The sequence below is a fragment of the Urocitellus parryii genome, chromosome 3 (genome assembly GCF_045843805.1).
Source record: "Urocitellus parryii isolate mUroPar1 chromosome 3, mUroPar1.hap1, whole genome shotgun sequence".
Classification (NCBI taxonomy): domain Eukaryota; kingdom Metazoa; phylum Chordata; class Mammalia; order Rodentia; family Sciuridae; genus Urocitellus; species Urocitellus parryii.
In genome coordinates, this window is record NC_135533.1 from 214,226,673 (window position 1) to 214,250,762 (window position 24,090).

The 24,090-nt window shown below is 42.1% G+C and overlaps 2 protein-coding genes and 1 pseudogene across 2 annotated transcripts; 2 read left to right on the top strand and 1 right to left on the bottom strand.

Annotated features, from left to right (window-relative positions):
- The first annotated feature begins 3,104 nt into the window (after window positions 1–3,104).
- On the top strand, window positions 3,105–4,025 carry LOC113198941 (olfactory receptor 7G2-like). The gene has a single exon (XM_026411818.2). It carries the CDS (start codon window positions 3,108–3,110, stop codon window positions 4,023–4,025), a length of 918 nt encoding a protein of 305 aa, XP_026267603.2. The 5' UTR covers window positions 3,105–3,107.
- Window positions 4,026–14,867: 10,842 nt separating this feature from the next.
- LOC113198985 (olfactory receptor 7G2-like) lies at window positions 14,868–23,993 on the top strand. The gene is made up of 2 exons (XM_026411866.2): window positions 14,868–15,804; window positions 23,941–23,993. Exons 1-2 carry the CDS (start codon window positions 14,889–14,891, stop codon window positions 23,991–23,993), a joined length of 969 nt encoding a protein of 322 aa, XP_026267651.2. The 5' UTR covers window positions 14,868–14,888.
- LOC144253609 (olfactory receptor 7G2-like) lies at window positions 22,336–23,264 on the bottom strand (annotated as a pseudogene).
- Window positions 23,994–24,090: the final 97 nt, after the last annotated feature.

The window sequence follows — 24,090 nt, forward strand, 5'->3', positions numbered from 1 at the left end:
GGGGATAAACTGGGGAATGAGACCAAATAATTATGATCTGTCCATGTACCAATATGCACAACAAACCCCGTTTTACATATGATTTGAATACATTAATGAAAATAACAACAACAACAAAATAGGAGTGATGTCACTAGAGAAGAGCAAGTGGATCAGAGAGAGTGAGGATGGAGAGAAAGGAATTAAGACCAATCTAACCATGTTGTGTGTCCAGACAAATCCCATGAGGTTTAATTATAACACAACAAAAACGGTTTGGAAAATTATAACACAACAATAAACCTTATGTGTGAAAGGATAAAAGAAACTGAAGTTAAAATGTAAAGGACTAGGTATTGTAAAGTTTCTAAACTGCACTCAGAACCTGAAATTCCTGTGGCAGTTAAGACAATTCCAGGAACGGCCCATTAGACCACTTAGTTGTTTAACAACCTGGACCCTGTGCAGCTCCGCACGTAGGCACCTCAGGGTCCAAACCAATCAGTTTGAATGTATCCCCCTCCTTAGGATTGACCTATCACTCCTGCCCGACCTGTTCCGCCAATGAATGTGCTAATCATGTTTGAGAGTTGTTGTTTGATTTTCCCCGCACCTCATGATGATTTGCTCTGATGTATGCAAAGCCCCCGCCCTCCCCCAAAAGTGTACTTAAGCTCTGCTCAACCCCTGCTCAGGGCTCTGGGCCGCTCTCCCTTCTCGAGTGGGCACGGAGCCCCAGCACGCTGGATTCTCAATAAACCCCCTTTTGCTGTTGCATGAGTCGGTCTCTTGGTGGTCTTTTCCTCTGTTGTTTCGCCGGGTCCGGTCTACAGTCCTGTGTACTACAGTCCTGGTCTAGCTACAGTCTCATTCTCTTCTTTGTTAATAGCAAAACTCCTCAAGAAGCTCTCTCCAGCTCTTCTCCACTCATATTTTTCTGAGGTCCATCCAATGAGGTCGTAGCCACATTTGTCATCTTCAGGTCACAGTTGCCCTCACCAGTCGCCAGTCAGGTCCATCCACCTGACTCACATCACTGACTTCTGCTGCTTGATGATGTGGACCCTGTCACAGATCTGTCCACCTGGTGGACAGTGAGCTTGGTTAGACTCTTGGAGGATTTTCTGACATTTTGAGGGGCTCCAAGCCCAATCCCTGGGTCTAGGCTGGGCTTCACTCTGCAGTTCATCCACATTTCTCAGATAAAGACGCTCTAGCTCAGCCACTGGCAATACATCTTCTCCTGGGGCGTTTAGTCCTCATACCAGCAAAGGGAAACTCCTTTACAGCTTATAGGGATAAATCCAGAGATCCTTGGCTTCTACCCATTAAACATGCTTTCTCAGAGTTCCTTTGTAAGTGTGTGGAAAACTTGAACTTACTTTTATTTAGATTAACTGTTCTCTTTGTGCAATACATGGGAGATTGGTCTTCTTTTATTATCTCAATGATATCTTTGCATATTTTATCTATGATTAACGTGTTATAAAACTTAAGTAGGTTAAAGTGGTGAATAAAGATGCCATCCTGCCAAAAATCTCAAATAACATACCTTGAAAATTACAAATTCACACAGAATGAGTGAACATGGGGTAAAATGTTTTGAATACACATGAAGATCTAGAAACCTTAAGTAAAATGTTTTAAATGTACACTCATGTGGAGCTCCACCTCTGCTTTTTAAGCCAAAGGTTAAGTTCTGACCACATGTACTGAGAGTATGGACATTGGCACAGTCTGACTCTTGGTGATTAGCTGACATCTTTTCCTTTTTATTGGTTCTTTTTAGTTATACATAACATTGGGATTCCTCTGACATAATTAAAAAGGCATGAAATATAATTTCGCCAGTATTTCCCCTTTCCCTCCCCTGTTCTCCTACCTTCTTCCCTTTCCTCTTGTTACCTAGGTTACTGGTATTTATTTTTAGGTCATTTTTTAGTTTTTAGTTAGTGTTTTGTGAATATACATAATGACTGCTGCATATTTACATATGTAGTTAAGAAAGTTAGGTTAGATTAATTCCATGGTTCTTAGATCACATTTAAAAAGTCATAATTTATACCTACATATATATGAAGGTACATATGTATATATGACATATTCTCACATCTAAAATAGGGACCAGGAGTTAGGAGGTAATTAAATAGATAGCTGTGCCTTAGTTTTTAACTTGGGCGGAACACTGGGATCTATTGTAGAGGAGGTAGGCATTGCAAGTTCAAGGTCTGGGAATTGGGGATGGGAAGGAACCATGGGGAGAACTGAATGATGAACAGTTTACCTCAGGGATCAGGAGATCAGCCATCCTCAACTCCCCACCTCCAGAGTCTTGGTCTTTAAGGACCTGCACTCCTGGGGTGAGAATGACTATGAAATAGCTGGTCTAATGAGGAGCTTTGCATCTTGAGACTCCAGGGAAATAGCATCAGGAGCAGCATCTGACCTGACTCCCCAGCCCTGCCCTGCTCAGGAAGCAACACCCGAGCCTCCTCCCAGAGACGACCTTCCCTGACCAGGATCCCTTATCCCCCTGGTCTGTCTGCACGTCCTGAAACAGATTTTCCATCTTCAGTATTCAGGTAAGATGTTCAGCTTCTTTCCTCTTGAAACCAGAAAGGGAACACAAAGTCCCCTAGTTAATGCTCTGGGAATGAGGGAAGACGTGTTTTGAGAATTTCATCCTGGGGAAGCAGGAGAAAGCATGTGCAGGAGACCATGAGAAACAAGATCCATGCCCAGCAAGTCAGTCTCCACCCCTTAACCCTTCGCATAGGCCCTCACCTGATGTCACGCAGCTCCTGTTCTTCACTCTGTGCACAAGCACACGGGCCCCTTCCTTCAGACAGGAAATCTTCCCTTTCTCAAAGGTGATGACTCTTACAAAGCACTCTGACATTTACTCAAAGTCTTATTTGGTGTTGGGTGTATTAGCTGTCAGGAATGCCAAAACCACCTACCACAGACTAGTGGCTTTGCAACAGAAGCTGATGTTCTCACGGTCCTAGATGCTGAAGTGCAGAGGTCAAAGTGTCTCAGGAGTGGTGTTCAAACACATTCCCACGTTGGGCTGCTGCCACGGATCTATGTATATTCACCTCTTTATTTGCAACAGATTGATCAACATCATGGAAGCTAGAAACCACACAGCTGTTTCAGAATTCCTTCTCCTGGGACTGACAGAGGACCCAGCCCTGCAGCCCCTTCTCTTCAGCCTGTTCCTGTCCATGTACCTGGTCACCATCCTGGGGAACCTGCTCATCATCCTGGTGGTCAGCTCTGACTCCCACCTCCACACCCCCATGTACTTCTTCCTCTCCAACCTGTCTATTAATGACATCTCCTTAAGCACAACCATCACCCCCAAGATGTTGGTGAACATCCTGAGACAGGATCAGAGCATCTCCTACACAGGCTGCCTCTCCCAGGTCTGCTTTGTATTAGTGTTTGTCGGTATGGAGAATTGTCTCCTTGCAGTGATGGCCTATGACCGCTATGTGGCCATCTGCAATCCCCTGAGGTACACAGTCATCATGAACCCCTGCCTGTGTGTCCTGCTTTTGTTGTTTTCCTTATTCCTCAGCACTGTGGACGCCCTGCTGCACAGTCTGATGATCCTACGGCTGTCCTTCTGCACAGACTTAAAGATCCCCCACTTCTTCTGTGAACTTGCTCCTATCATCAAGCTGGCCTGTTCTGATACCTTCACTGAGAACATCTTGATTTATATTTCATTTTGCATCTTTGCTGGTGTTCCTCTCTCTGGGATCATTTTCTCTTACATTTACATTGTGTCCTCTGTCTTGAGAATTCCATCATCAGAAGGAAAGCATAAAGCCTTTTCCACCTGTGGGTCTCACCTGTGTGTTGTCTCCTTGTTCTATGGGACAGGATTTGGGGTGTACGTTAGCTCTTCATTAACTGATTCACCCAGGAATTCTGCAGTGGCTTCAGTGATGTACACTCTGGTCCCTCAGATGCTGAACCCCTTTATCTACAGCCTGAGGAACAGGGACATGAAGGAGGCCTTCAGAAAACTCCTTTGACAGACAGTTTCTCATCTATGACATGGGGTCTCCAGAGTAAGTCACAATGACAGTGTTCCTGCTTAGCTAGAATACCTGATGCTTTGTCACTACATCCTTCTAAGATGTTGAGATAACACAATGACCACTTGCATTTTATCTTGGCTGAAACCTTACTTTTAAGGTGGGCTAGGTTGGTGATGTTTGACTTATGATTTCCATTCTCTAAACACATTTCCTTGTTCAGGTTTCATAGAAGTGGAGTCTAAAACAGGGCTTCCAGTTGTAGTGAATTTCTCTGTGTTGCACCCTCAGTAGATGGCACATTAGTGAAGCAGAACAGGGAAAAGATGGACACAGGAAAGCGTGGTCACACCTACAGGACAGCTTCTCCTGGAGCTCTTGTCCAGGGACATCACTGCTGCCTTCCACTATCAATCCTACTGTGAGACAAAGGGATGCAAATTCGTAACCCAGGAAGCAATTCCTTGGACCTCTTACTGGTAACCCATATCTGTGTGAGGCAGAAAAGCATCAACACACGCATTGTCTATCTGTGAAACTGGTATAATTAAATGATGTCCGTGGTTTGAGATGACTGTGACGTAGTAGAACATTTAAATGAAGATGACTTCTGTGCTAATAAGAAAAGAATACCATGCATATGATAGCTCTACCAATGAAGAGAGTCACCTTCCATTCCTAGATCCTCAGAGTCTGGGAATGCACTGGGACAGATGGTGGAGCTTCATTGAGATCCCCATGAAGTGGCCTCATCTTAGCACTTGTTCTGTTCCTGTCTCCAGGCCACAACTTCATGGGCAGTGTCACATCTGGACAGGATGCCTGAGGTGACACTCTGAGAGTCTGCTCCTGGTGACTTAAATAGGAAGTCATGGATCTTGGGTCAGCCACATTGTATCCTTGATGTGGACTAAATGTTGGCCATCAAAATATCCTCAATCCTGTCCTGTTAACATGCAATATATGTGGTATAAAGGTGACTGTTGCTTGCTTGTAAGAAGGGGATGTGTAGAGCAGGAGCTTTTACCTGATTCTGTGGACAGGCTTTAAATGCAATCCTGTGTTTCCCTATAGCAGAGCAGAGGACACGCAGCCCACAGGAGGCACTGTGACCAGAGGTGGGAGTTGGATGGATGGAGTTGCTATTGATGCCAGTGTTTGATCACTTAGCCCCACAGAGCTGTAGATTACTTAGACTCTTATGGATTTGTAAAAATCAATCCTTTAGGTATCCCTCTTATTAAATAAATTAACTACTATGGAAGTTCAGATTTAATATGTGAATTCCATGACTTCTTATTAGTCCTGTGATTTTGCTTCAGAATCAGTCATGCTGTTGGGTGTGGCAGTGATTCATCTATTTTCAATGCTCTGTAGTTGCATATTATGTGTGATGAGATTAAAATATGGAGCATTTCTGGCATTGATGAAGTTTCGGTAACTTTTTTTTCCTCTTACAAGAAAGCTACTTTAACATTGTCCTCTATGTCCTCTGAAGGAACAAAAAGATAATTTTGTTCTTGGGGTAAAATTATTGGAATCAAAAGAGGATCTTTTCACTTTGGTTTAGTTCCAAGAAGTTTCAAGTGCTTAAATCTATTTACCCCACCCTCGGAAATTCTTGGTGGTCTACATCCTCCCTGAAGTATTCCTTTACCCTGACAATCTAACGGGCCTAAAATAGCATGCAATTAATTTACATTTTTCTTATATTGAAGCTGAGAATTCTTTTATGCATTATGATGTAATTATCTTCCTTTCTTAAGAGATACATATCTATGATGTTTCCATTGTTCTCTGAATCTTATTCAAAGTAGTTCAATATGTAATTTCACAATGAATTATATATTAATTGTACATATTATTATCCCATATAGAAGTATATATTGCCTATGTCTGAATGGAATGGATTGCTCAGTTGTGTATTTGTAGATACCTACCCCTGCTTGGTTTTAACAGGGTTTAATTTGTCAGTATATGCCCTGATTGTCTCTGCTCACAACGTAGTGATCTGAAAGGCCTACTTGCGCTCAGAAAGCATTTGTTGTTGTTACCTTTTGCCACCAAAGATGAAGCTATCAAAATTTATTTTTGCCTTTGATTTCAGGCAGGAATCTAAACTCAGTTTTATTTCTCAGCACACCTTATATTCCGTAGTCCATCACTGTAAAGCCAAATCGCCAATGAAGAAACTCTTCATTTATGTGTTGATGCTTTTCTGAACCCTCTTTCCTGAACAGTGTGATTGTCATATCCTGCTCTAATATCACATCTCTATGATTACAGAATAGCAGTTGGCTGACACTAATTTTGATGTAGTAATAAGCCATACGGCTTTTTTCCCCCAAATTTAGTATACCTTGATTTTTAAAATTTTTATATTTGTTTTAATTAGTTATACATGACAATAGAATGCATTTATGTACTTTGATATATCATACGTAGATGGGATATAATTTCATTTTTCTGAGTGTCCATGTTGCAGAATCACACTGGTCATGCAGCCACATATATACATACAGTAATAATATCTATTTCATGCCACTATCTTCCCTATCCCCGCATCCCCCCCCACCACCACTTCCCTCTACCTAATCTTAGGTAACTCTATTCTTCCCTAGTGCCCTCCCATCTTATTGTGAATTAAAATCTGCATATTAGAGAAAACATTCATTCTGCCTTTGGTTTTATAGGATTGGCTTATTTCACTTAGTGTGATATTCTCCGACTCCAACCATTTACTGGCAAATGCCACAATTTTACTCTTCTTTAAAGCTTAGTAATATTCCATTGAGTATATAAACCACATTTTCTTTATCCGTTAATCTTTGAGGGACACCTAGGTTGGTTCCATAGTCTAGCTATTGTGAATTGAGCTGCTATAAACATTGAAGTGGCTGTGTCACTACAGTATGCTGATTTCAAGTCTTTTGGGTATAAACCAAGGAGTCAAATGGTGGTTCCATTCCCAATTTTCTGAGGAATCTCCTCAGAAAATTGCTTTCTATAGTGGTTGCACTAATTTGCAGTCCTACCAGCAATATATGAGTGTACCTTTTTCCCCCATCCTCACCAACATTTATTGTTGCCTGTATTCTTGATGATTGCCATTCTGACAGGAGTGAGATGAAATCTTAGAGTAGTTTTGATTTGCATTTCTCTAATTGCTAGAGATGCTGAACACTTTTTCATGTATTTGTCGATCAATTGTATTTCTTCTTCTGTGAAGTGTCTGTTCATTTTCTTACCCATTTATTGATTGGGTTATTTGGGTTTTTTTCGGTGTTAAGTTTTTTTTTTTTTATTTACAGTTGTGAAGGTAACTTTTGCCAGTTCAACAGCTTTTATTATATTTTACAAATTTCTGTAAATGTGGTGATTTAGGAGGTGGTAATGTGGAGGTACTTAGATTTATATAAGGTCTTATGTATAGAGCTACATGATGGGATTCATATCCTTGTAAGGAGAATAAAAGACACCAGAACTTCCTTCTCTGCCAAGAGAAGAGAGCCATGTGAAAAACATAAAGATGACCCACCATTGCCAGGGAATTTGTAGCACTTCAGTTTTGGACTTTGCAACATGCAGCAGTCTGAGAGATGAACGTCTGTGGTTGAACCCACCCACTCTCTGCCGTTTCGTTATAGCAGCCCCCATTGACTGAGAATCCCATTTGTCTACGTATAGAGACAACAGCAAAATGTAAGTCTGGAGGCCATCCAAGGTGGGGTTGGATTTCCAGTGGCAATGGGAAGATCCACTTCCTTAACAGCTACTTACTTATTGTTTAAACATTCATCATTCCACCAAATCTTAATGAACGTGAGTGGAGCCCTGCTCTAGTCTAGATGCTGAGACAACTGTACCCACACTGAAGTAGACCCTTATTCCAGGGGCCATCCCTCCAGGAGGAACGACATGGGCAGTCCAACAGAGGTGTGTGTGGTGGACACTGTGGTGTGCCCCCAGGACCTAAATTCTACCCAGCTTGCAGGAGTGCTGGTGGCACCCAGCATTGGCTGTCAGCCCTTCCTGGGACTGCATCTGTGAGAGGGAGCTACTGCTCATGACCCTTCTCAAGGTGGCAACCAAAGACTGGTGAAAGCAAAGATTAACACCTGGTCCATCTGGTGCACCTGGAGACACGTCTGACGGTGCATCTCCTATCAAGCTCAGCTGTCCATTTGTGGGGGACACTGTGGATCTGTTTGTCTGCATCGACACCAACCTCAAGCTGCTTTAATTATTGTAGCTTTATCATTCAGGTGGCATGAGTCCTCTGACTTTACTCTTCTTTTTCACAATTGTTTTGGCTCTTCTCAGTCTTCCACATTCCCTTTCAACTTGAAACTCCTCTCAAATAGCCTGCTGGGATTTTCACTGAGTGTACTTATCAATTCAGGGGCAATTGACATTTGACAATGTGGAGTCTTCTAATCTGTGTATATATTATATGTGTCCATATTTTGAGACTTTCTTTAATTTTCTCCAACAATTTTTTATAGCTATCAGGTTACAAACCTTTCACATGATTTTCAAATATATCCTTAAGTATTTCATATTTACAAAAATATTTAAAAATTAATCCAACATCCATACCTAAAATAAACAAAATCCCCAAACAACACCCCTCAGTAAAGCAGAAATAGGAGAGATCTTCCTCAGTCTGATAAGCTCACCTATGAAATCCTTCGGCTACTGTCCACTTATGGAAGTTCTCTGCTCGCCTCTGCTCAGCGGTGTTGCCTGGGCCCTGCTCACACAGCACATGGCATGTCTCTAATGAATTCCTGGGCTCCTCTTCAGTACAAAGGCATCTCTAATAATGATTTCAGGAGGCATTATTCCATTTCAGATGTGAAACAATATTCTGTCTATATGGGCGTGAATAATTTGCTAACAAATATTAGATAAGATATTGTGTCATCATCCTTTATGGCTTAAAGAATACTTCAGAGAAATCAGTCTCAAAAGAGGAAAGGTTTGTTTTGGCTCATTTCTGAGGTTTTCTTTTATTGTCATTTCTCCTGTTGCTTTGGGCCTGGGATCATGAAGAACATCATGGAGGGAATGTCAGGCAGAGGACGCCACCAGGAGAGAGAGAGAGAGAGAGAGAGAGAGAGAGAGAGAGAGAGAGAGAGAGGAGGGGTTCTCACTCTCTCCTTCAAGTGCACAGTCCCCAGTGACCTATCTACCTTCTGCTACACCCCACCTCTGAAAGGTCCCACCACCTCCCAAGAGCACCCCAGTGTGAGGAACAATCCTTTATCATACTGGCTTTTGTTGGGCCAATATCCAAACTATCACATGGTAAAGATGTAAATGCTCAGGGTGTTTCTTCTTGACTTTTGTTGAATATTTGATGAACTGTGAGATGAAATGAAATCTCTCAATGTAGTTTTGATTTACATTTCCCTGATTGTTAGAAATTTAAAACATTTTTTATATGTTTGTTGGCTATTTGCATTTGTTCTTCTGAAAAATGTCTGATTAGTTTGTTTGCCCATCTACTCATGGGGTTATTTGTTTTTCTTAGTGTTATTTTTTGAGTTCTTATGCATTCTGGATATTAAGCTCCTGTCAGAGAAGCAGCTAGCAATGATCTTCGCCCATTCTGTAGGCCCCCTCTTTGCATTCTTAATCACTTCCTTTGCTGTGAATAAGCTTTTTAACTTGATGGCCTTCCACTGATTGATTCTTAGTTTTATTTCTTGAGCTTTAAGGGTCTTGTTAAGGAAGTTGGTTCCTGCTCCAGGAAGGAGGGGTGAACCTTTGGGAAACTGCTTCTTGTAATATGAAAACTCAGTTTCAAGTTTCAGCAAGTTCAAGTTTATCCACAAGACATTAATTTTAAAAAGAACTGGAAATAACTTGCAAAAAATCAGTGGAGAAGAGGAAGGGGAGTAGAGGGGAAGGTGGGGGAAGGGGGGAAATGTTGGGAACTGAATTAGATAAAATTATGCTGCATGTTTATGGAATTATGTCAAAATGTATCCTAAAGTTAAATGTGACTGAAAAGTATTAATAAAAAAATTTTCAGTGAGTTACACTGGAATTTTCCTTTATTAAAAAGTTGGATTTTAATCACATATTCAACAGAATTATCACTCATATTTATTTCTTGCATTAATTATTTATATTAATAAAGATAAGTTATAGTTATAAATATGTGCATATATTAATATGTGTAAATAGACACTCTTTACTTGTACCTACAGCTGTCTATATTACCGTACATAACTATAGAAACTATCTTCTATAGTTTATTTTGGAGATGAAAGGCAATAGTTTTCCTGAGGTTGTGTGTTAGGTGGGACTGCAGCACTATCTGGGGACAGAGGACTAGGATGCATGCAGAAGGAAGCCATGTCCATGTGTGAAAGGTCCTTGTGATGGACCTGGGGAGAAGGAGGTGAAGGGACGCCTGGACATAGCTGTAGCTCAGGATGTGGGATCAGCCAGCACCACACTGGGAAAGGTCAGGAATCCCTCCACCAAATACCACCTAGCGAGGGTCTCACAGGCAGCAAGTGACTACCCGGCTCAGCAGCTGGTGCTGATGAGATATTTCAAGTTCCCGGAGGTGAAGGTTGTGGAGATGTCGAGGCACGTCCTGCTAGAGGCCTGTTTTGTGTCGAGGTCTAAGTGCTGGGCAGTCTTCCTCCCCTTGTCCTCTCCCAGCTGCATCAGCTGCCTGGACTCCTAAGAGTTGGTCTATGATGCATTTACAAATATGGCTATTTCTTCAGATTTTCAGTTCTCTGCATATTTATCTTTCCTCTTATTCCTCTGTTTTGGAAAAAATATTGTGCAACCTGTCACCTGAACTCATAGAGATTTGATCTTCAAGAAATTACTGAAAATAATGTCTCAATAAAATAGTGTTCATGAGTCCTAAGGTTTTGGAAGCAAGCCCTCTGACCCAGAGTGTGGGTGCTGTCTGGATGCTGCCCCTTGGTGGATAGGACCTAGAGGTCAGTGAACTGGAGCCCTTGAGAGCCGAGTGTATCTGTGTCTCAACTCAGGTGGAAGTTCTCAGTGATGTTTCAGTTTTCCTAAGCTAGTACTTCTCAGAGATCAGTGAAGCCTGACATCCTTACTCCAAATGCATATGAACTTCTCCTAAAAATTAAGAGGAAGCGATGTTACATTCTCATCCTGCTCTATCTGCAGTCTCTCCTCTCTTTGTATCACAACTCCTCAAAGAAGATTTCCCTACTCACCATCCCTTGCTAAGTGGCTGAGACTGGATTTGAACTTGCAATCCTCCTGCCTCAGTCTCCCGGGATTACAGGTGTGCGCCACTGCACCCGACTCAAATAATGCATTTTTAAAATGTTAAATTCATGTAGAAACAGGAAACAAGTGATAAAACAAGTTGATAAGCATAGGGAAATATTGCTGTCCTGAAATACGAAAGGTTTTAAATGAACACTAACATGGAATTCCGCCTCTGCCTAGTAGAGCATGCTTGAGATCCAGCCAATTCTACTGAGTGTATGGACGCATCTGCCTACTGCTGACTTTTGCTGAGTTTATTTTTGAATTAACACCTCATTTTAAATTGAAGAACCATAATCTCAGTTCACAGCTTCCTTATGTGAAGAAAAGTGAACCGTGATGACACAGCAATGATTAAAGAAAAAGATGAGAATGGGCTAGTGCCCTTCAACAGATCAACAGATAAAGAAAGTATGGTACATATACACAGGGGAGTTGGACTATGCCATAAAGAAGAAGGAAATTATGGCACTTGCTGGTCAATGGATGGAACTGGAGAACATCATGCTAAGTGAGATCAGCCAGACTGAGAAGGTCAAGGGTGGAATGTTTACTCTAATGTGGGGGAGCTAGAGCAAAGTAAAGAAAAAGGTGGGGGAACCCCAAGAAAATAGAAGAGAGACCAGTGAAGGAGAGGAAGGAGATAGAGATGGAGGAGGAGGGAAAGAGAAAGTAGGAGCTGCAGAATGACATGGACCAAATTATACTATGTATAATACGAATATATCACAGTGAGCTTCGCTTTATGGATATCTTTTAAAATTGATTTTTCAAAAAATGAATGCCAGCGGAATGCATTACAATTCCTGTTAAGCATACACAGCACGACTTTTCATGTCTCTGGTTGTATAATTTATGTCTATCTATAAAGCTCAAAAACTATAAATAAAGAGAGGGAAAGATGAGTAAAGTAGAGGAAGTAGAAGAGGAGCAGAGAGGAGGGAGGGAAAGAAGTACCAGGGACCAAAGTGGAGCAAATCATAAGCCATGTGTGCGGGACTGGGTCAACATAACCCCTGTATGTTGTGCAACTAACTATAACACACCATTGACAACACAAAAAAGGCCTGAGGAAAAGAAATTAAGACTCAGGTATCATCAATGACAAGAAGAGAAACTTTGATTTATATTTTAAAACCTCTTAGCTATATTTGTAGTCGTGTTATTTATGCCCTCTGTATGAGGTATATTTCACACTAAAAGTAAACCAGGTTCCTTGATTTCATGAATAGATAGAGACACTTCTTTAAAGCTAAAGCAGAAGTTTGCAATTTATTAGAAAATGCTGTGTGTTGTGTTCACAGGCTACAATAAATGGAGGGAGGAGAAACAGTGGAGAGAACTGGGTGATCTGCACCTGGCTTCTGGGGCCAGGGGACAAGCCAGCCGGAAAGCCTCCCTTCTGTTTCCTTGGTCTTCAAGGATTTGCACCCCAGGGATCAGAAGGTAGTGAAATTGCTAGTCTAACAAGGAGCTTGCATATTGAGCCCCAGGGGTGTGGAGACTGCATAGAGTCAGCTTGTGGCCACCCCACTCCACAGCCCTGCCCCATGGAGAAGCAACACTGGAGCCTCCTCCTAGAACCCCATTCCTGAACAGGACCCGTGGACTCAGTCAAGTCTGTCTGCACTTCTTTGGTATGTACCTTCCCCCACCAATACACAGATGAGGTGTTGAACATGGTTCCTCTTGAGGCCAACCAGGTAACATGCAGTCCCTTGGTGAACACACTGGACATAAGATTTGGTGAGATTCGTATATGTAATTCATTTATTAGTTAACTCAATTTCATGTTTCAGGATATAACCCTGCCAAAAGTATATGTGAATTATTGATGTTTCTTTACTCACTTTTCTCCATGACCAGCATTCCCAGAGGGCAGTTCCTCAAATAAATGCTTCCCTGACATGTGCATTTATCATATTAATTATGTTCTCTTACTTTTTTCCTCACCTGTCCCTACTCACTGCTTTTTATGAGGAGTGAGAGGTGCCAGGTATAAATATTCATGACAGAAAAAAATAGCCCAATAGGAAACAACCGTATTAGGGTCCCACACACTGTACACCCTGCTGACAGCTTTTGTTATGTTCATTTCTCATCATTCCCCAATTTTTTCAGCTTATTGAAGCATAATTTAAGAAAAAACACATATTCAAATATACAATGTGGGGATCCCATATACACCTGTACTGAAAAATGATTAGCATGATCCAGCTAATTAGCACGGCCATCATGCAGTTCCCATTGAACATGGAGAACACCGGGGCTTCTCATACAGTGAAGATGTTTCCCCTTCACAAAGTGTGTTCTGGAGCACAGATTAGAATGTATGAGCCCATATTATGTCTAATCAAAATCTCTGTCATTGACAACTTTGTTTCACCCTGTAGAGAGACCACTAGTCAAGAGGGACACTCCCGGTAGCACCCTAATTATATGTATCTCATAAACGTGATAATTCTGTGTTATGAGGTCTCTGTTTTCTGAAGAACAGAGTATCATTTTTTGTTTCCATTGACAGTAGTTTGTGCACATCAGTCTTTTACTCATTTTAAGAATATATTTTAAAAATCCTAAGTTCCTATTACCTTCAGGGAAGAATTCCCTTGGGATGACACAGAATCCCATGGATGGAGTTCCCCAGCTCCTCTTAGAATTAATGCTAAAGGAGATGACTTGCCGCTCCATGGGTCAGTCTTCTGAGCTCCAGGCCTAGAGGCAACATTTCCTTGTGTCCACCTGGATCCATGCCACCCACTAATTTCATCTCATGGGGGAGAATTCAAAATCCCTTGAAGGCCAGAGACTGTCTTTACGCTTTGCTCAGGAAGTAGATGTTAAAAGGACAAAGGTAAATTGTGAGGTTGGAATGATCATCAGGAATGCTGCTTCTTGCCACCCAGAGTCATTGGCAGAGCCTGGTCAAGATCTAGCTCCTCAGGGAGACATTCTGAGTTTGTCCCAGTCCTTGCAAGCACTCATGGGTGTCTCACATCCAAGACACAGCCTCACCTCACCTAGGAGTATTCATGGGTAGATTTGGCAAGGTCTTCAGATGATTTTGAGAAACTCCAGACTTTGTGAACCACGGATCAAGTAGACGGAGCTAATGAAGTCATTATCATCTTTTTGTTTATTTGAAGGCATGGGCAATTCTGTCTGAAAGCCTTGTCCTTTTCTTTATTCTCAACACTGAGCACAATTCATGAGAAAGAATTGGTACTCATCCAGAGTGGCTTGTATAAAGGGATTCCAGGGGAAAGGAAGGCTGAGCAGAAAGGAGCAAATGGGAAAGGAGAAGGGGGAACTATTTGGATACTCGTGAGAGCTCATGGTACAGGTGATGAAGTGTTTGTTTTTAATGAACTGGTTCTCAGTGTTCAGCTTATATCAAAACTACCTGGAGGGCTGGTTGAAGCATAGACTGCTGGCCTCATCCCCAGAATTTATCACCCATAACTCTGGAGGGGGGCTTAATCTTTACATTTTTAACTCCTTCCCAACTGATGCTGCTGCCACCGTCCATTCATGTTACTATTTTTTAACTGTATCTTATCCGTCAGATTATTCAACAACATGAAAGCCAGGAACATGTCCATTTCCTCAGAATTCCTTCTCCTGGGACTGACAGATGACCCAGCCCTGCAGCCCCTCATCTTCAGCCTGTTCCTGTCCATGTACCTGGTCACCATCCTGGGGAACCTGGTCATCATCCTGGCCGTCAGCTCTGACCCCCACCTCCACACCCCCATGTACTTCTTCCTCTCCAACCTGTCCTTGGCCGACATCTGCATCAGCACCACCACGATCCCCCAGATGCTGGTGAACATCCAGAGAAAGAGAAAGACCATCAGTTACGCAGGCTGCCTCAGCCAGGTCTGCTTGGTCCTGATTTTTGCTGGATCGGAGAACTTTCTCCTGGCAGCAATGGCTTATGACCGTTACGCAGCCATCTGCCACCCCCTCAGGTACACGGCCATCATGAACCCCCGCCTGTGTGTCCTGCTGGTTCTGGTCTCCTTGTCCATCAGCACTGTGGACGCCCTGCTGCACACTCTGATGCTGCTGAGGCTGTCCTTCTGCACAGCCCTGGACATCCCCCACTTCTTCTGTGAACTCGCCCAGGTCATCACACTGGCCTGTTCTGACACCCTCATCAATAACCTCCTGATATATGTCACAGCTGGGATATTTGCTGGGCTTCCCCTCTCTGGGATCATTTTCTCTTACCTTCACATCGTGTCCTCTGTCTTGAGGATGCCATCGCCAGGAGGAGTGTACAAAGCCTTTTCCACCTGTGGCTCTCACCTGTCTGTGGTCTGCTTGTTCTACGGGACAATTTTTGGGGTGTACATCAGCTCTGCAGTGACTGACTCACAGAGAAAAGCTGCAGTGGCCTCAGTGATGTACTCTGTGGTCCCTCAGATGCTGAACCCCTTCATCTACAGCCTGAGGAACAGGGACATGAAGGGGGCCTTGAGGAAGCTCCTGGGTGGGGTCACTTCTCTTCGGTGATGGATCATTTGTTTTGCACTGGAGTAAACCAGAGCTACCAGATTCCTGGTGAGCAGCACACCTGACTTTCCTACCCCTTCCTTTTTGTAAATGCCTAAACAGGGTGGGTATGTGGCCCAGTGTTGGAGCAGTTGCTGAACCTGTGTGAGACCCTTGGTTGGAGCCCAGCAATGCAAAAATAAAATATAAAATAAACACAATGACGAACACAATGACCAGCTGCATTTTACTTGACTCGTATCTATGCTTTGTCCTGCTGATAAAACTTCAATTCTCCAAGCATAATTTCTTTGGTCGGGTGCCACACAATCTAATCCTAGAGCAGAGACTCTGTTTTAGCAATTCTTCTGTGGTAATCTCTAAGAAGGAAAATTATAGAAAGAACACAAAGAAAGTATTTAAAGAGTTGTGGTCATATTTAGACAAAAACTTCTACCAGATCATGTGAGTAGAGCCACTAGAATTGCATTCTAGATGGAGGCACATTGTGGGCACTTATGTCCTGTGAATAAATACTGAACCCTCACGGCCAAGCCACATCCTTCCCAGCCATCTGCCACACTCAGTATCAATATCTGTAAAATTGGAGCAATTAGATGACATTGCTGGTTTGACGTTGGTGGTGACATTTCAGAAATTCACCAATGACAGTATTTATGCCAGAAATGTTCTTCCATTCGGCCTTATTAAAAGTCAGACTTAGTGGATAAATTCCACATCTTGTCATTTTCATCCTTGATCAAAAATCAATCATTTCATTTAGCAGTTATTTGTTAGGACCAATCTCTGTAATTTTACATGATGTGTGATGGGCTTAACAATAAGGAGACTTTCTGACATTGGTGTCATCTGGTAGCTATTTTTCTGCTATTGTAATAAACATGTTTTAGTGTTCTCCTCCATGTGCTCTGAAGGAATTCAAAACAGTTTTATACTTTGAGTATAATTATTGGATATCACAAAGTAGCTTTTCAGTTTGGGGAACTTCCAAAGAGTTTTTCTAAGTGGTGAAATCAATATACCTTATATTAGACATTCCTGGGTTCCACATCATCCCCTGAACATAGCCTTTGGCCTGACAATCTAATGGGTGTATAATGACATTTATCTAATTCCCATTTCTCTTATGAGATTTATAGTGGTTTCAAATATTATGGGTCATTTATTTTCCCTTTTTGTGAAAGAAATTGTCTGTAATATTTCCATTGAGATTCTTATTTTTAACTAATAATAGATTTCTGGTGTTTTGAGGAATTTTCATATTTCTTTCCATCTTTTTTTTTCCAGAGTAGAAATTAGAAGTTTATTAAAGGACAGCAGGAAAGACTTCTCCCGGAGGAAGAAGGGGACCCAAGAGGTGGAATCCCTCTTTCCATCTTTTTAAAAAATATTTTTTAGATGTAGTTGGACAAAATACCTTTATTTTACTTATTTATTCCTATGTGGTGCTGAGGATTGAACCCAGCGCCTCACATGTGCTATGTGAGCACTGTGCCACTGAGCCACAAACCCAGTCCTTTCTTTGCATCTTGATTGTACTAATGTAAAGTCCCACCCAAAATGTATCTGTGCTCCTCTCATTATAAATCCTCATGAGCATTTTTAATTATTTGTATTCTAGATCATTGCCAGTTGAACTGGAGTGAGCTGAAATTTCAGTTCAGTGTTCATTTGCATTTTCTTACTGCTAAGGGGCTGGACTTTTTTTTCACACATTTGTTGGCCATTTGTATTTCTTCTTTGAGAATTTTTTTTTTGGTTAGTGTGCCCATGTATTGATTGTGGGAAGCTGATGATCCTTAATACTGCCGGTTTCCCCTTGATCGTACTGCCCTCTTTCTTTTACACCAAACTCCTGCTCCAAAAGTAAATTATATTTCCAGAAGTATGTTTTCTCATAAAAACACATTAAAAAGGACAGCCCTAAATGGACATTTGGATACATTCTAGACACTTGCTTTATATATTATGACAATCACCAAAAAAAAAATCATCTTACTAATTACTTTCTTCAGGGCTTCCTTCATGTCCCAGTTCCTCAGGTCTCATAAACCTGTCCCAATAGAACAAGGAGACAACAGACAGGTGAGACCCACAGGGGAAAGGGATTTGCACTTTCTGACAGCTGATGGCATTCTCAAAAAAGAGCAGACAATTCAAGTTTTTGAGAAATGATCCCAGGGGCAAAGAGAGAAGTATCTCGGAACAGATGAGTTTAATCACCTGAGCAAGTTCACAGTGGAAGCAGGGGATCTCCAGGTCTAGGCAGGACAGCCACAGCACCACCAGAGTGTGGAGGAGGGCACCCACAGTGCCAAGGGACAGAGAGAGCAGAACCAGCGGGGCACACGGGCAGGGTTCATGAGGATCCTCTATCTCCTGGCTGACAAATGGCCACATAGTGGTCCCAGGTCATCACTGCAAAGAGACAATTTCCTAAACCATCCATGATCAAGACTAAGCAGGCCTGGGAGACAGTTTTTGCATATGTGATATTCTCATCCTGTATTTCAATTTTTACAATGATCTTTGGAAACATGCCACGATTAAGCTGATGTCAGTGAAAAAAATATATGGAGCCGTGGGGGTGGGAGTCAGAGTTGACAGCCAGGATGATGAGCAGGTTTCCCAGGATGGTGACCAGGTACATGGAAAGGAACAGGCTGAAGAGGAGGAGGAGCTGCAGGGCTGGGTCCTCTGTCAGTCAAAGGAGAAGGAATTCTGAAATGGTTCTTTGGTTTCTGGGTTTCATGGTGCTAAGGAATCCTGGGTAAAGCCTGGGTGACACCACAATAATACAGACCACTCCTTGGCCCACAGCCGTAGTGGCATCACCTGGGCATTTATCAGAAATGTTGGTATTGAACCCACTCCAGGTCTAACAGTGTGCATCACCACTGCGCCTCTCAGGGATCTATACAAAGACATCCTGGAACATTTGAACCCAGGATGTCAGAATTTGGAATATGTGCCATCTACCATCACATGAGGTGACCTCTCAGCATCAGTACTGTGATAGGACACTGAAGTGCCAGTTGGATTCTGTTATGAGCCTTCTGAAAATGTCCACCTGAGGACAGCCACAGAGACTCCCCTGGTCATCAAGGTCTTCAATTTCCCATCCACCGAGGTGGAGTGTAGCTAGAGGCAGCATCAAAATAGGAGCCACATTCAGGAACAGAGTTGCTTCCTGAAATCTCAGGTATCGACACATATTTTAATAAGGTGGTCTCAAGTTTTAGCTCTATGATTAAATCACTGTCATTAATGTGCAGTGTTGCATGTGGTTTTTTCCCCAAAACACAGGAATTAGAGGAAAGATGATACATGCAGCGACTTGAAAAAAGAGAAGAAAAAAGGTGCAGATTGTTTCAGGCTGCATCTTAGGGTAAGAGACACACAGTGCCCCATCCCAAGTTTCCAGATTGCTTGTGCAGCTGCCGGATGAGGAAGAGGAGGAGGAGCATTGCAAGGGAAGGCGGAGGACACTGAGACCAGTCCCCTGGGTGCCTGGCTGAAGGTCACAGTGGAGGGCATCTCTAGCATCCCATCAACATGACTACTTCAGCAGGAACTCACATGCGGTGAGTCATTTGCTCTTAATCAGGACAATGACAACAGAGGAGATGACTACTCTGACAGACTCCTCTCCTTTCTCAGTCTGGCACTGGCTTTGCTCTGAGCTGAGATAACATGATTATGCTACCTTTTCCTTCTCCCTTTTCTTCCCATCTCTTACTTTACAGCCTATCCCACAGGGAAACACCCTTCCTGTCTACTGAATTCACCGTATCTCAGGCTAGCTGCCTTTGAAGGTTGTCTTATCCTAAGAAGCAATATTAGAAACAAACCATGTGAGGAAAAAAGTCATATAAACTTCATTTTAATGAAATCTCCCTATTTCCTGTATAAAAACGTGATAATACAGAGACTACCCTCCCCAAAGAAAGAGATAATTCTAGGTATGATTTAGCTAAAGTTCATCATTTTTTTAAAATTTAGCTGTTTCTAAAATATTCCATGCAACCAACATGGAATAAGAATGTAATATGCATAAGGTTCATGAAAGGAGGGTTTGAAGACTGGTAACACAAGCAACTTGATTTTAGCTGTCAGTTTGTTTCATTAATGAAGACGTAAGTTACTAGTTCAAAAACTTGGTCAGATGAGACAGTCCAGAAAACTAGTGACCCATGAAGGAGCCATTATTTTTTGTTGAATTGGAGGTAAAAAGAAATGTGGATTTCTATGTCAATTCAAATTCTAATTAAACACAGTAGATTTGATGCCACTGAAATAAAAATAACAGCTTGTATTTATGACAATTCACTTTTGGTGTGTTTGGCTTATTTTTTAAGAACTTTATAGTGTTTAGTAAATGCGCAGGTATTCAGGTTTAATATGGTTTCTTGTATTAACATGCTCTTTAATGACTTGGAAATTATGATAAAGAATTGAATTTCCTAATAAATAAAGAGCTGTTATACATTTAAAAGAAGACAAACACCTCAATATTGCCAACACCCATTTCCAAAAAGAAGAAAAGGAAGTGACTTATATAATATGTGGGAAGGTCACCACTTCTTTAAAAAAGAAATATCAATTAGCAAAACATTATTTCCCACCATCAAGTTATGTAAATGAAAATGAATTGTGATGATTTGGAACATCAGAAAATCATCTAGTGAGCAGGTCAGTTCAATGGAACTGCACCAAAGAGGACATCGATACCCTCGTAGCCAAGGCACCCACCACAAGATTGAAACAACCTTACATTTCCTCCAGGAATCATGAAGCAGAAAATACCATCATCTTTATTCACAATAACAGAAAATAACTACACAACATTTATCAATATCAGAAAGACACCCTGTGTTTTGTTGTTACCTTACATCATAGGAAATAGGACTAAAATTGAGCCAGCATCGACTAAACCAACAATAGGGCCGACTCTCAGATGCTCAGTGATGAAATAACCATGAGGACCCAGAACTCAGTCATGTCCTTAAAACCATGTCAAGGTCAACAATAAGCAAATTCATATAATAAATTGGACAGGCATTTATTAAGTGGTGGTAAATATTCATTGGGGTCCTCCAAAATACTATCCTAAAAGAAAAATATGTAAATATTGGCAATCATTAATAAACTTTCTGTCTTTACTTCTGTGTGTATTCTAAGATGTTATGCAATTACAGTTCAGCCCACCCAGGTAGTTGGGAATAAGATCATCCTAGGCAAAATCCTCTTGGAAATTGAACAATATTCACCATCTTATCATATTTGCTCATATTCAAAAGGGAGGGTGATTCGGATATAGAATATCATCCCAGCCCCTTGATGCAACTCATGACACCACGTCTGCTGTGTGTCTCCATGGAGAGGTGGACCATAGCTAGAACAAGCAGAGGATACTCCGTTGACTGTCTCTGGCATCATATGTTGAGGCAAAACACCTGCATCTGCTGCAACCACCTGAGAACTCTTAGGAGAACAGGTCCTTGGAAGAGGCCACCTCATGTAAGAATTGGTGACTCCCTAATCCCCAGAAATATGCACCCCACTTTTGAATCCTTGTAATGGACATTGGTTCTCTTCCTTCTGTCAGTAAGAATTAGAGATCCTTTTCCTTGAAAACTGTGTTTCATAATGTCTTGAGATGGTTCCAAAATCACAGAACCACTTCAAGCTACTCAGGTAACTAGTTATGTGAATTTTATCAATAATAGAGAAGAGTGAATGCTAACGTGACCTCATATAATCTGGGATATGGCTTCCCAGGGAATTATTCACTTATATCTTAGTCACACAGGACATTTCAGCTCATTTGACACAGTGTTCACAGTTTGTCTACCTCTGAGATGCAAGACACACAGCTCTAACCATGGATTTAGGCTAAATATAGTCTCCACGTCTGAACTTGAACTTACACAAACCTTTCCCTGTTCTGTCCAACTTATACAATGCTCCTTTTCTGAGATTATTCATAAATGATCACTAAAATAGAACCCCAAACCAAAGCAATGAGCTGGAGGTTAGAGATTTCATCATTTATCTAACATCACAGGACTGTGCAGAATCAAAGTGGAGTCCCAGGGGAAACGCTCTTATCTAGCATACCCTCAGCACCACAGGACCAGGGGAAAGCTGCACCCTATCTGTGAACACAATGTTGATGGAATGGTTTCCCCATTCACCTTCTCCAACTTGCCTTTTTCTAAGAGTGCACCAGAACTCAATTTCCTAAAGCAGGAACCAGGCTCACAAGCTCTCTGCTTCTGTGAAACTCAAGGAAAGAAACTGTGTTGAAAGAATTGAAATCAAGTGTCACTGTCACAGAGCAAGATAAAAAGAAAAGTCAGGTTTCAAGACAAGTTGTACATACGGACATTATTTTGTCTCAACCTTTTAGAAAAAAATTGTGATGGATCCGGGAGGCTTTCTGGCTCAGAAGGGATCTTGACACTTTTTCATATTCTAGAAACTTAAATCCAAAGCAAATGACACATCACTGGAGAGAAGCTGTCCTACCCATGAGATTCCTCAAGGCTTCCTTAATGTCCCTGTCCCTCAGGCTGCAAATGAAGGGGTTCAGCATTGGAGGGACCAGAGTCCATCACTGAGGCCACTGCAGTCTTCCTGGGTGAGTCAGTCACTGCAGAGCTAATGTGCACACCCCACCCGTCCCATAGAAGAAGGGGACAACTGGCAGGTGAGACCCACAGGCTTTATGCTTTCCTTCTGATGATGATATTCTCTAGACAGAGGACACCATATGAACATAGGAGAAATGATCCCAGAGAGAGGAACACCAGCAAATACACACTCTGCAATAAGTATTATGAGGTTATCAGTGAAGATGTCAGAACTGGAGAACTCAATGATCTGAGCCAATTCATAGAACAAGTGGGGGACTTCTGGTTCTCTACAGGACAGCCACAGCAACAGCAGAGTGTGGAGGAGGGCATCCACACTACCAAAAAACAGGGAGAGCAGAACTGGCAGGACACAGCAGCAGGGCTTCACAATGACTGTGTACCTCAAGGTACAAATGGCCACATAGCGTTCATAGGCCATCACTGCAAGAAGAAAATTTCCCAGTTATGCAGAAAGAATGACAAAGACAACCTGGGAGAGGCAGCCTGAGTAGGAGATGCTTGGATCCTGTCTCAGCATGTTCACCAGCGTCTTGGGGATGGTGGTTGTGCTTACACAGATGTCATTGAAGGACACTGAAGGACAGGTTGGAGAGGAAGAAGTACATGGGGTGTGGAGGTGGGGGTCATAGTAAATGGCCAGGATGATGAGCAGGTTTCCCAGGATGGTGACCAGGTACATGGACAGGAACAGGCTGAAGATGAAGAGTTGCAGTGCTGGGCCATCTGTCAGTCCCAGGAGAAGGAATTCTGAAACAGCTGTGTGGTTGGTGGGTTCCATGTTGCTGGTGGATAGTATGGAAAGATAGAGTGAGAATTGGATGAAATAAATGGTTTCTCAAGGAGCAAGAATGAAGTCCAGGAACAACACCTGCATTTGTTGCTACCACCTGGTGTCTTGGAAGGCAATTAGTCCCAGGAGGAGGCCACCCATGGAGGACAGATGCAAGCCCTATTCTGCTCTGTACATTTCCTACTTTGGAAGTCCTTGAAAGAAAAGTAACCAACTCTCTTTATTGTTACAGCATGTTAGTGATAGACTTCCTTTGTCTTAGTAACACTGAACACAGCTTCAAAGATGAGACTCAACTATCTCACCATCATTTCAAAAAATGTTTGCAGACAATGAATACGAGTGTGGTGGGCACTGTTTTAATCTCAGAAGAATATGGTTTGTAAAGAACTGGCCTTTCCCTTCTCTCTCCCTTTCCCTCCCCCCTCTCATCCTTTGGAGGTTATGAAAGCCCATCACTCAGAAAGACAGCAGGGGTAATACGCAGAGGAAATTCTCATGGCTTCAATCAAACAATTACTTGGAAACTATTAGGTTTTCTCACCATGAATTTGCTTAAATATCTTCCTGTCCCATTTAACTTCACCTGGATTTCTAAGAGTGAACCAGGACAAAATCTGCTAAAACTAGTACCCCTCCTCAGTCTCTATTCTGTGAAACCCAGGAAAGAAGTTGTGTTTCAGCAATGGAAATCATGGGTTCAACCCAAAAAGCTAGACAAAAAGTAAAATCAGGTTTCAGGTCAGGTTAAAATGTACCTGGACGTTACATTATTTCATGATCTTAGACAAATGTTGGGCCAGAAAATCAGGCA